The sequence below is a fragment of the Diadema antillarum genome, unplaced genomic scaffold, assembly GCF_040938485.1.
Source record: "Diadema antillarum isolate AM-2024a unplaced genomic scaffold, OU_Dant_1.0 seq00000389_RagTag, whole genome shotgun sequence".
Taxonomy (NCBI): Eukaryota; Metazoa; Echinodermata; class Echinoidea; order Diadematoida; family Diadematidae; genus Diadema; species Diadema antillarum.
In genome coordinates this window covers 413,744-428,048 of record NW_027271386.1, presented here as the reverse complement: position 1 = coordinate 428,048, position 14,305 = coordinate 413,744, and the positions used below count along the sequence as shown (strand labels likewise).

At 36.6% G+C, this 14,305-nt stretch overlaps 1 protein-coding gene across 1 annotated transcript in view; it reads left to right on the top strand.

Moving 5' to 3' along the window:
• The window catches only part of LOC139731951 (alpha-2,8-sialyltransferase 8E-like), a 30,660-nt gene extending 18,736 nt beyond the window's left edge, over window positions 1–11,924 (top strand). Inside the window, exons 6-7 of the mRNA XM_071642822.1 lie at window positions 9,636–9,751; window positions 11,831–11,924. Of these exons, the coding sequence (XP_071498923.1) occupies window positions 9,636–9,751; window positions 11,831–11,924 (210 nt within the window). The remainder of the gene's footprint in view (window positions 1–9,635; window positions 9,752–11,830) is intronic.
• Window positions 11,925–14,305: the final 2,381 nt, after the last annotated feature.

Below are 14,305 nucleotides of genomic sequence, written 5' to 3'. Positions count from 1 at the left end.
GTTTTCCTAGCCATATAGTGAAGCTCATTAGCAAGCTATATAAAGATCAAGAGTCTACAGTACGAACAAGCAGAGGTGACACAGAATGGTTCAAGATTGGTAGAGGTGTCAGACAGGGATGCATACTATCGCCCCAGCTTTTCAACATCTATGCTGAACGGATTATGAGAGATGCCCTGGGAGATTTCCTTGGTGGAGTGACAATAGGTGGCCAACGGGTAACAAATCTCAGGTATGCGGATGACACCACCCTGGTTTGTAACAACAGAAGAGAATTGATGGATCTACTCAGAGCAGTAAAAATAGCAAGTGAAGAGAGGGGGCTAATGCTGCATACTAGAAAGACTAAGATCATGGTTGTAGATGGAGAACGGAGTTTTGCAGATGGTGTCTTTTCTCTAGATGGTGATGCCATTGAAGAGGTGGAAAGCTTCGAGTTCCTGGGTTCCATCATAAACACCAAAGGGGACTGCTCACAGGAGATTAAACGAAGACTAGCAATGGCCCGGAATATGGTACAAAGTATGACAAAGCTCTGGAAAAGTAAACTCCCTTCCTCCCTCAAGGTCCGGCTACTAAGATCTACAGCCTTTGCCGTGGCATCATATGGCTCAGAATCCTGGACAATGAAGTCAGCAGACAAGAAGAGACTGGATTCGTTTGAGATGTGGTGCTATCGTAGGATACTGAGGATACCATGGAAAGAAAGAAGAACAAATACATGGGTGCTAGAGGAGCTTGGAGTGGAAAAGAAACTACGGGCTGATATTGTGGCCAGAAAATTGACATATTTTGGCCATGCTACCAGACATCACTGCCTGCAGAAAACAATCATCCAGGGAATGGTTGAGGGAAAACGTAAAAGAGGAAGACCCGCAGCAAGCTGGCTTGATGACATCAAACAGGTGACTGGAGCAAGCATTACAGAGGCTACCAGAGCTGCCGCTGACCGCAGACAATGGCGTTCTCTCATCCGAACCACACCTGCATATTTGTATGCTACGTGACTAGAGAGAGAGATCTTCATGGAACATAGTATATATTATGCATGTACTGACTGGAAGTGATTATCTAGGGAATTTGGGGTTCATGGGGTCAAAGGTCAAGGGCAACACTTCAAAATTTTACTATTTCCCTCATATTTATGCAATGCCAGCAGGACTTAAACTTGGTGTATGCATGTATAACCCAAAATAGAGATTCTCTGGCAATTTCTTTTTTTTTTTTGCCAAAAAGGTCAAAGATCAAGGATCAAGAGAAAGTGCTGAACTTGCTTCTTCCTCCATGTCTCGGAAGTGGCTCATGGTATCTTGAAACTTAGTACATATTTATGCATGTTCTGCCTGACAGTGATTCTCTTATGAATTTTAGGGTCAAAGGCCAGATGAAAATGGTAACAATTTTCTACTCAATACAAAAATTGCACTTTTTCTCCATACCTTGAAAATTACTTAATGCATAAACTTATGAAAGGGCCAAAGTCAAGTTAAAGTCCTAAAATTCCCAAATACATGCTCTCCTATTCATCCAATTAGACCTAGGTCAAGGAAGGTGACCATTTTGAATTTTGAATGGAAACAATGTCATTATCGTTTTCAAATTCCCAGTAACAGGGCATTTAATCTTGTTGCTTTCGCGTGGCCTTTCTTTCTATGATATACAAGAAGTAAATTTGTTATTGCTTTCAGCAATAACAAATTGGGGCCCGTTTATCTATATCATGACGAACCTCCGGAATAACGAACCTTTGGGGGAAAAAATGAACCTTCGGAATAATAAACTATAACTACTATTGTTATATTGTACAAGCTTTAACGCCGACATCTATTAACCTACTATATTACTACTTTCACTCTTTGAAAGGAAACACGCCAACAACCAACGACACAACAGGAATGGAAACAATGGCATTATCGTTTTCAAATTCCCAGTAACAGGGCATTTAATCTTGTTGCTTTCGCGTGGCCTTTCTTTCTATAATATACAAGAAGTAAATGTGTTATTGCTTTCAGCAATAACTAATTTGGGCCCGTTTATCTATATCATGACGAATCTCCGGAATAATGAACCTTTGGGGGAAAAAATGAACCTTCGGAATAATAAACTGTGACCAATATTGTTATATTGTACAAGCTTTAACGCCGACATCTATTAACCTACTACTACTTTCACTCTTTGAAAGGAAACACGCCAACAACCAACGACACAACAGGAATGGAAACAATGTCATTATTGTTTTCAAATTCCCAGTAACAGAGCATTAATCTTGTTACTTTCGCGTGGCCATTCTTTCTATAATATACAATAAGTAAATTTGTTATTGCTTTCAGCCGGCAGCATAGCTTTCGATGGTTTGTGATATCATTAGAATTAAAACATTGAGCTCTCCATAGCTGACAATTGTAAAGTAGTAGCCCGCCAAAGTTGGATTACCTTTTTTTGATACGCACTGTATAACCTGAAAAAAAAAACAGATTTATTGGGTTTTTATCAATTGTACATTATAGCCACTCAAATAATGATGTATTGTTTGAGTTAGTCTTCGTACACCACTTAATTACCAACTGCTAATAGTAGTCGTAATCTTCGTTGTAATATTAAACTAGAAATGTCGCTATGACGACTGGTATGCCTCCGCCATAATGCATGATTCTCCTAATAGGTCTATAGTACATGTGGACAATGTGTGATTACATTTTCACAAAATTGGCAAAATATTATAATAGCATGTTTGTCACAAATGTGTTGAATGGTCACCTTCCTTGACCTAGGTTTAATTGGATGAATAGGAGAGCATGTATTTCACTTGATCTTTGACCTTTGACCTATCGTAGATTTTTTTTTTTTTGGGGGGGGGGGATGCACGGGGACCATTTCTGAAGAATTTATGATGTAACCCAGTATGGGCCGACATGAACTACACAGATACTTCCCTTCATTTTGTTATAAAAAAATAAGATAGCCATGTTTCATTTTAAACTCTGAAAGGTCATTTAACAAGTTCTTTATTTCTTAGCGCTTTTAGCATAAGATTCTTCTTTTTTTTTTCACTTTAATCTTACAATAAGAGGAAACTGTCACGTAATTTTTTTTCTTTAACTTTTTAATATCAGATAAGTTGTGATTAATTTCACGTTCTTGGAGGGAATCCAAAAAGACAAGAAACTGTTCATATGGGAAGCTGAATGGATTGAGTTTGGTAACACAGAATAGAAAAAAAAACATTTTTATTTCATATAAGGAATAGAAAGTGTAATTTTTCTTTCTTTCTTCGCCGATTTCGATGAGATTTGATCAATAGATAGCAGTGATCTACAACAAACCCCACATACAGAACCTACGCAATTGCGCGCGGAGACATTGTAACCCTTCAATATTGCTGTAAAACCTATTGAACCATATCCCCTTTAATGTCGTGTAACTTTTAAAGGAATTGATGTATTGGAAAGCCGTTTTCACATGATAATAGCTATGTTTTGGGGATAATTATAGGAAAATTCAAATGTTATTTGTAAATGCATATTAAATGTATGGAAAAGAACATTATAACCAAATTCCCTATCTTTTTAGAAAAATGCTAAAAAACATAATTCCTTCCTTAATATTTCATGACAACATCTATCTATCCCATCAAATGGGGTATCAGCTTGTAGGAAATTTAATTCTCTTCAAAATGATACCATTTTTATGGTAATTTGTTATTCCTAACTAAAGTTATTCAAAAATAATCCGTCTCCTAGCAACGGGCGGCGCCCATCTTAGAAATATGCAAATTAGACGCGCGCGCAACCTTTTTTTCCGCTGGCGACAACCGGATTCGGAAAATACAGGTTCTGACGATCTCCGAACATATCGTAGAATTTTGTTTTAAGGGGGGTGCACGGGGACCCTTTCTGGCTGCTAGACTATTGGTCTGGGTGCCAAAGTCAGATTTTAGGCCTCACCTTGTTTTACCGTCTGCCCGATTTTTTTTGATGGTTTTACCCTATTTCGAGGGCGTTGAACCCGAATCTGGATAGCGCAACTATTGCATCCCTGAGGGTTTTGAGATATTCAAGATGGTCGCTAAAAATGGAAATTCCCGTATATTTCCTTTGAAGCAGTGAAAATTGTGAAAAATCGACGTTCTTACAACACCCTATTTTAAGGGTGCTAAGTCCGAATTTGGAAAAAAAAAAACTTGCATCCCAGACGTTTTGGAAATATCCAAAATGGCCGCCAAAAACTGAAATTCTACTGTTAAGTATTTCATTATAAATTGTACATATCTGAAAATAATTTGATGGTTTTTACCCTGTTTCGAGGGTGCTTAATCCAAATCTGCTTGATGCAACTTTTGTATCAATGAGGGATTTTTCATATCCAAGATGGCCAACAAAAATGTAAATACCAATTTAAATATTTCCTTATGAATGGTGAATTAATCAATACAAAAAATATTGTTTTATCCTATTTCGAGGGTGCTGAATCAGAATCTGGTTGATGCAATTCTTGAATTCTTGAAGTTTTTGAAATATCAAATACCGCCATCTTATTTCAAAAACTTCAATGATGCAAGACTTGCATCACCCAGATTCGGATTCGGCACCCTCGAAATATGGTAAAACCATCAAATTATTCTCAATTTTTTTACAATTTATAATAAAATACTTGATATTAGAATTCCAATTTTTGGCGGCCATTTTGGATACCTCCAAAACGTGGGATGCAAGAGTTCTTTTGTCCACATTCAGATTTAGTACCCCGAAATAGGGAAAGAACATCACTTTTTTCCACATTTTTCATTGTTTCAAAAGAAATATACGGGGAATTTCCATTTTTGGCGGCGACCTTGAATATTTTAAAATCCTCAAGAATGCAATAATTGCATCATCCACATTTGGGTTCAGCACCCTGGAGATGCGGTAAACTGCATTTTTGCGTCCAATTTTTCACCCTTTACAAGGAAATATATTGCAATTTCAGATTTGGGTGCCATTTTGAATATCTAAACCCTCAAGGATGCAAGGGTTGCATCATCCAGATTCAGATTCAGCAACCTTGAAATAGGGTAAAACCATAAAAAAAAAAAAAAAAAAACATTGGGCAGACGGTAAAACAAGGTTCAGCCTCTGGCACCCAGACTACATCGGTTACCAGTAACGGTCGACTCCAGTCGGGATTCGTCGGCTGTGTGTGTATAGAGATAAGTGGTAAAGTTGTACACAATTCGATACGGTTATCCTCGAATATACCCGAACCTGACCATCCCTTACCATGATATTCACACGCTATAGTTAACTTGTCTTTAAAATTACGAATATCAATCGAAAGATTTCTACTCTCCAACTTTTGAGTCTCCCGCTTTGGGGACATTATTTTTATCATAATATTTATCTCCAATTTGGGTTTGAATTTCTCATGCTCTTAGCGTATGTCTCTAACTTACGATACATTTCTTTTGCTGGATATGGTGCTTCCTGCTGCTTAACTTTAGTGTTCGACCACAACCCTATGTAGATACAGATACTTTTGACAGTTTTTATTGAATCTTTTTTCACCCCATCATAGGTGTCGCGATAACACAGTAATTTCCACACTGCGCCAAACCCCCAAAGTATCATTTTTAATATGAACAAAATATTTGCAAAATAGTTGCGAGCAACAGTATAAAAATACAAAATTCACCCTAGGTGAACATAACCGATGTGACAGCAATGCATAACAAAATGTTGTAATAATATAGAAAACATAAAAGAGAAGAATACGGAAAGATACGTGAAATTGGCATTATTTCTTTATAAGAGAATGAGAGAAAGAAATGCAAAGCGCAAATTCGTTAATTTGGTGTCATCAGCTGCAGTATGAAATAAAAAACTGATTTATCAAATTTACTTCGCAATTTATGAATACATTCATAAATGATTAGTCAAATTATTACGATGTGAGAAAAAAACTGAAGGTTTCAAAAATGTGGGCAAATTATTAGAAAAAAAAGTCTTCAATTTTTTTTTTTCGAGAGGTGTCGATTAATTGGTTTTGAAAATATTTTGTTTTCTCTCATTTCAAAAGATGCACATATGAAAAGGTAATACACTTTTCATCACCGATTGATTGCTTATCAAAAAGTTGGCAAAGACGTTGGTCTCCATAAATCCTTGCAAATATTTGGTGAATATTGGTAAACGATGAGTTGCTCAATGGAAAAGACAGAATTGAACGAGACATTTAAGTGGGAGTTTCATTAAACAGTTTTCATTTCTTTTTTTAATATTCAATCTAATTCAATTAATCTTATTTATAAACGGTAATAAAATGTATTCAATTTATCTCTGAGAACCAACTTCTAGAGAATGTAACAATCTTGATTTTGTCTACATTACATATAGGGCCTACTGACCATTCATCAGAATATCATGACGAGCATAAATATATACATTTTAATTTTACCTAAAGATACCAGATTAAAGCTAGTAGCGATGTATCATCAGCTTATTACAAAGTGTGCAATTTCAAATACACCAGTAAGCCCCATTGACAGCTTAAAATCATTAATTCTTTAATAATTCAATTCCATCATATTTGTCAGAAAGGAATTGGCTGAAACCATTCTGACAGAGAAAATGCAAAAAACCATGAGGGAACAAATTTTCTCCTTGTCCGACAGGAAGTATTGCAAGGGAGATTTATCTCTGCCTTTCATTACACTTTACTTTGCTTCACCGAATAAATTGTAATAATTCTAAATAACTTTGAAGAATATGCCATAAATGCTGTGTTCAGATAGTTTCAGTGTAATCGACAAAACACAATACAGGGTTTTCCTCTTAGAAAACGCAAGTCCACAAGCAAGTGTAAATCAAAAATATGACCACATATACAATATCTGTTCTGGAATCCAGCCTATTTATATCCTATCATATGCACATCTTTCAAAGACAGTATCTACTGTTCAATAAACCTGAAAACAGTTTTCATAAACAGCTCAGCAACATGATTTCACGATAATTTTTTTTTTCCGCATCAGCAGGAATTCCTTTCTTCATGAATAGGGGCTTATCATGTACCTTTTGTAGAGTCTATGCAGTTGGTATAGTACTACTACCTAAGATTATATTAAGCAATGTTGTATATACTTATACATAACGAATTAAACGAAAACAAAAATTAAAAAATCATTCAGAATAAAAGGTCATCAGCACAACTATCTTTTTAGTGATTTGATTTGATTGATTATTTCAATTCCTTCAGTGGCTGATTTGTTGACATACCAAAGGAATTAAAAGAATAATTAATCGATCAATCAGACATATTTCCGTTTAAAATTGGAATACCAAATATTCTATAAAAGTGCATAAAAAGCGTATCTAAGCTATCATTTGTTTCCTTTTCTATCATTTCTACCGACTTGATAATACCCCAACAATCATGCGATTTATAGTTTCTTTAATTTGCGTAATTTTATATGAAGACGTATATGGTAAAGTTATCTTCAGTATCTTCTAACATCTCTTCGTATAATTATATCAACTTATTTAATAGGAATTAGGTCCGTCTAAAACAAACTCGAGTAAAGCACTGCTTTACCAGTATGACTATATAGGGTTACGTCACTGCTCTGTCTTGAAGCTATTTGCTTATACTATATAGCCAATCTCCTTATCTGCAAAGTAAATCCCTTGTATAAATATTCTGAGCAACCACTGTCTGGCAGTAAAGTTGCAAGCCTTCAGACAAGTTCCTCATGATAACTGATAAATAGTATCATTTTGCTGTTGTCATGCATTAATTAATTACACAACTGCTTCTTGTGTAAACATTCAAAACGGTGAGTAAATGATCCGGTTTAGACCAGGTGTTCTCGTAGTGACTCGTTAATATTAACAACGCCATCTTTCTTATTCCCTTCAAGGGGTATACCTCTAAGAATAAAGTCACTCCTATTGATCTTGTCTTCATGGTCACAAACATCCGGTAAAGTTTCAGTTCGAGCGGGAAAATCCCTAATCAAAATTATAGCCAGTGCCTTTTTAGTAGATAGTTCACTGGACTGGTCGAGTTGTGGGTTGGTCGATGGGAAAGCACAGTGATTTTGCTTTTCAGTATTCATTTATTGTATTTATAAATTGTATATGTTGTTTGAATGACATGAGGTTTTTAATATTTTTGTATATTTGTATACTATTTTGGATTAAATATTAATTTTCCGGTAGGCCGTGCGCTTAGAAACATTCATATCAAGCGCCTAATAAATGTATCGTTTTGTATTATTATTATTATTATTACTCTCATTATAATGTAGTTTCAAAATAATCATGTATTTTGCTATTTTATCAAATATGTCATCATAATGCGACAAATGATGGCGTCCTCCATCACAACTTTTGCAGAATCTTTGCCCTCCAAAGTTTTGAAGATACTAGTATTCGTTGCTATTATGCAAACAACCCCGCAACACAATATTTCCAGGAAAGAGAGGATGCTTGCTATAAGAGCACTGGCGGTTGCTATTGAAAGGAGGAATATTATACGCACCAATCGACAGTGCAGAGTTATTTGACAGATCTAGCGCAGAGTATTTTCCAAAACATGACATTTTGAGATGAAAACCAGTCAATTGTCTACTAATGTCGTAGTGAAGTTTGGTAAATACATACATATCAGCATCAATTAATAAATCAAAAATATTGCACAGCGATATATTGATGTCCCATGACATGATTATGTCCCAAACTTGAAGAAAGATACTGAATAACCGAGCTCCTCCTAATCGAAGCAGCAGCTGGACCTCGGGTACAAAGAATGTTTCTAGTTTGCTCTCTCTGTCTCTCGCTCTCCCTTGCATATTGTATATACATATATATATATATATATATATATATATATATATATATGTAAAAAGAACAAGTCTAAAATACGCCGTGGATCCAACAAGAAGGTTTTTTTTTTATTACAAAATTTTCAGCCTGCCTCAGGCCTTCGTCAGTGTAGTGTATACTAAGACAATGATAAGTTTTTGCCATTGTCATTGTCGTAGTATACACTACACTAACAAAGGCCTGAGGCAGGCTGAAAATTTTGTAATAAAAAAAAACCTTCTTGTTGGATCCATGGCGTATTTGAGACTCGCTCTTCTTATAATTACAACATTCGAAGTCCAACACGTGGAAAGTTCCAAGATGAACATATATATATATATATATATATATATATATATATATATATTACATATAAAATATATATATAATCGCATGTGGCTAAACGCTCTGTCCCTCGGATTTGACATAAAATGGAGGTCCCGTGTTCGTGAGAGATTCACAACCCATGCACGTAAAACAACCAGCTGATAGTTCATTCATCGCAAAGAGCAGGGTTCCTAAACCCGGTGAAGTGGTCCCACCTCATATCCCGCTGGACCCCATGGTAGTCCAACAAGTGCAACTGAATATGGGCTATCCAGCCATTTTCTCATTATGGAAAATGTAGCAAGGAAGCAAACAAGCAAGCAAGCAAGCAAGCAAGCAAGCAAACAAACAGTTTGTAATACGATTATAGATTTTATCTCTTTGTAAATACTATTAAATGATTGCATACATATTTCTGTGTTCAAATACAAGTGATCACTATTCTACTGTTTGTCTTTTATACCTTCCAAGACGAATCCTTTTACCTTGACGAACCGATTCAAATCATGCGCCGTCGTTGGAAATAGTGGCATACTAAGAGGGAGCCGCTGTGGGTCGACAATAGACAGCAATGATTTCATCTTTCGGTAAGAAAAAAACTTTGAACGTCAAGGCAATGTCGTTTATTTGTCTCCCATACAGTACGCTGAAAAACAATATCCTTGGATTTTGCTACATTTTGGCTGTTGTTGGCAGAAGGGAAAAAAGATGGAAAATATCATGACATGTAGAGTATAAAGTGCAAAAGTCAATTCTTGGCTATGGTGTCCTATAACAGAAGCGGTGTTTGTTGTTTGTTGAATTGAAAAAAAGAAAGAAAGATTAATTTGAATTGAATTGAAAGCTTTCTAACCTTTTAAATATTTTGCATTACAACAACATAGTCAGAAATATCAGACCAATGGTTCAGTTTTGCCTTGAAGCACCGAATTCAGCTCACATGCAGACTGATTTGTTCTGAGTAGATGTTTATATTGAGCGTTTCAAAATACTATTTCCTTCAAAGATCTTTTCCTGCTGGCATAGCAGTGGGATATCTTTGAAATGGAATACTAAGACTTTCAGTTAGTTACAATATTGAAATAAGAAATGTGACTAAATTCATAGATTTCGAATAACTAATTCAATCACAGATAAAGTGCCAATCATGCTATTACGTTTACCACTGTTCCCATGGTAACGATAGTTTTTTGGAAAAATAATGTCTATGAAGAAATTTAGTAAAGTGATTAAATCAATACATTTTTGAACTGTCTTATTCATGTTCATTTTTATTCAATTTCAATTAAAGTTCTAGTCATTCTGTGATGTATTCTCCCGTTGCCATGGTACTATATTACCCGATACAAAAAATAAGAAAGCTTGCTACGTTCATGACATTTATAGATGTAGAAATACAGCGGCATTGTTACACATATTAGACCAATTAGATTTAGATATCGTACCCTTCAGAATTCAAACATCGAATACACATGTTGTACGCGCGCAGCAGCTCTGTTATGTCATTATGCATCTTTCTCCCTCAACGTAAAGACACATTGCAAAAGTCTACATTTTTTTTTTTTTTGTCAGAGGCAAACCTTGGTTCAGTTCCTCACGAGGCCGTCACAGCCAACTCAAGCCGTGCTTGTGCTGACTATCTGCTGCTGTCTTTATATTGTTTAGTCAAATTTTCGGCCTGTTATTCATGGAACCATATATATGATATCAAACATTCTTGTCAACCCGCTGCAGATTGCGTTTTGGGCCTCGCCGTCAGGTTCTCCGAATTCATCATTAGCAATTCCACACTCTACTTCGTTTCCCTCTCTTCCTCCCCTACCTCACAGCTTGACGGCAGGCACCAAATGGCTTAATAGCCGTACATGTTACTTTTTGTGTCTTACTGAACATAACCTTGCGATAGTTTTAATGGAACAACAGTTTTATAATGTATACCAAAGGAGGTTCTTTAAGCAAATCATATTTTACCATTGTCTACCCCGTAAATAAATGATAGCTCAGCCTCAATAATGGTTCACATTTTAGTATATTTTTTCCTTCTTTTAAAAAAAATCTTAATAGGCACACCCTGCTTTTCTTATTTGGTACCTTTAACTCGCTTGGTCTTATCTTCCATCCGTTCTCCGTTTCTTTTTCACAAACACTGACTACTCGGGGCTTACAGCCAAACAAGCTTGCTTTCATGTAGGTCCCGTCATACTTCTTTGTGTTCGACCCCTTTCGATTTTGACCAATTATCATTACAATTATTGATGTGTTATTACCATGTTTATTGTTCATTTTGCACATTGTTTACAAGGTAAAAGAGCCTGTATTATTATTTCTGATGTGATATTCATATACGAGAAGTATGAAAATGAATGAATTGAATTGAACATTGAATTATTATATATATGTGACTTTAGAATGAATAGTGTTTGAAATGATGAGGTGGTAGTAAAGAAAAGTTTGAGAACCTGGGATCTGCAAGTACATCTGCAAATTAAAGTGCAATATTTTCCTCTCTGGTATACAACTTAAACCCTCTACAACCTGACAACTTCCCGAAACATTCAACAGTAATAACTCTCCGTCCACCGTCCTTTAGTGTCTGATTTCATTATTTCATTATTTGATTGTTTGATTGTATCTGTTTTTGTTTTCGTTGTTGTTTTTTTTCAAAGCTGCAACCTAGGAACGTTAGGACCATTCAAGGATGACGCTGGGTCTAAGAGCAATATGACTACAATGAATCCCAGTATTATCTTTACAAGGTAAGATTCATCACACCTTCCATCATTGAGGAAACTAGTACAGTACTCTCCGCATAGTCGGGTAGGCTCGGGCAGAGCGCTTCTTACCCGATTAAGCGGAGTACCCGATTAACATAAGAACACGTCTCATTGTTGTTGCGGAGCAAGGGAGGAAAGCAAGTGTGTTCAACTCCCGTCTGTCTATTTAATTGTGAGTGTCAGCTACATGTGCAATGTTCGTTTACGTGTGGCAAGTCGGTACTGGTACATGTGTTTTCATGTTAAATCACTCCCCAAAATGATCGGTCTTCTTTGCAAATTAAGCAGAGAATGCGATTAGCCGAGGAAAATTTGACATTCATGATTTCTTAAATCATGTGGGTAGAAATTAGACTACAAGAAATTATTTACCCATTTATGCGGAGAGGCAACCCGATTATCAGGTAATTTTAATGTGCATTGGAACTGATTTTTACATTACTACCAAATTAAACGGAGTAACCGTTTAAGCGATACCCGATTACGCGGAGAGTACTGTATAACAAATCGGCCACTTCAGTTTTAGATAAGAGCAAACCGACTGAAATAGAAAGCAAAATTATATAAGACTTTCAAAGATATTTAAAGATAAGAACTACCGACTGACTAGGCGGTGAGATATGGCTCAGTCGGTAGCGCGTGTGCCTTCAGACCCAAGGGTTCCGGGTTCTATTCCCTAGTCTTACCATACCTCCATAGTATTACTGAGCAATGTTGTGTGTAAGAATATCGTGCCCTCTGAGAGGCAAAACACTCTGTCCCTCGGATAGGACATAAAATGGAGGCCCCGTGCGTGCGTGTTATCCACGACTCACGCACGCAAACATCATTCATCGCAAGGAGCAGGATGCCAGCCCGGTGAAGTGGCCCCCCTGTATGCCTGTGCCCACCCACACAATTAGTAAGCAGGCAAATGATGGAGACCCATCGTGGTTCGCAATAGGTGTTTAGCAATAAGCAGCAGACGGAATCAACCAGACACTTCGCACGATAAGCTTGAATGAATTTAACCAATACACAACTTTAAAGACGAAAACATTCCCTCCCGAAAAACAAACAACCAAACAAAAAATCTTGAAAAGCAATCCCTTGGTGAAATACAAGTACTTGGTATTTACTTTAATAGGTTTCATGCGTTCCTAACTCATGCACTAACCATCAGTTTTTGTTTGATCGAAGAAGTCTATGATTGAGATAAGTTTTCTACATCTCTTATAAAGAAGAAATCCACCCAAAAATAAATCAACTTCAAAAGAAAGAGGAAAACATTCCCTACAAAATTAAGTTGAAGATGTCATGCTCTCACAAAATCTTATTCATTTCATGCTTGGTCAAGAGAACATTCTTTCACCTGTATTACCTATAAATAGCAATTCTTCTAAATTTCATACATAACATACATAAAGAATTATGCGTGCATTCGCCCCCTTTAATATTTGTTCATTTTCATTTTGAAAGAAACCATTTTTTGGCAGCCGAATGTATTGCGTGGAAGCCTGGCTTTTCTTCTTCTTCTTCTTTTGCCTGGCGGCTGATGGAAGCCAGAAGTGGCTCGAGAAAATACCTGTTAAGGCTTTTTTTTTTTTAGCTTAATAAGCCCGGAAGTGGTCTATAAACTGGGAATTTGTAAGTTGCAAAAAGGCATAAAAATATAAAGTCATACTGTAAGCTACACATTCCAATGTAATTTTGTAAGTGAGAAAACATCTTGTCCATTGAAAAAAAAAGCCACGACAGCAATTTTATGCAAGAGATCTCATCTGAATGGCAGTGATTCTTTAATGGTATAATTTCAACGGGTTAACACCTTAGCAACTCCCTTACTCATCGCTCGTTTCTTCGTTATGCCACCATCAGGACGCCCTTTATGCACTCTTCATTGGTTTAAGATGGCGCTGTGCATCCTGGCGGTCTCGCGGGCCTTCTTTGCCTAGTGTCGGTCTCGCGACCCTTCTTCGCTTAGTGTCGGTCTCTTGAGCTTCTCTTATGCATTGTCGGTCTCGTGAGCTTCTTTTGCGTAGCGTCGGTCTCGTGGGCTTCGCTTGCGTAGCGTCGGTCTCGTGAGCCTTTTATTTTTGCGTAGAGTCGGTGTCGTGCCAGATGTTGATTATTTAGATAAAATATGTGGTGTCACAAACATAGGTATTGTCTCCATTTGAAAGGCTTTTCATCACTCAGACGAGATACTGGACAAAACCTATTCTGAATTGGCGGCCATATTGAAATTTAAGATTTCCGCCAAGCCTGATGAGGTGTAACAAAAGTGATGATTCACATGAAATTTATGGTATCAAAAATATGGGTAACGTACAATTTTATATGGTTTCCATCCCTTATAAGTACGGATATAGGACGAAAACCTATTTT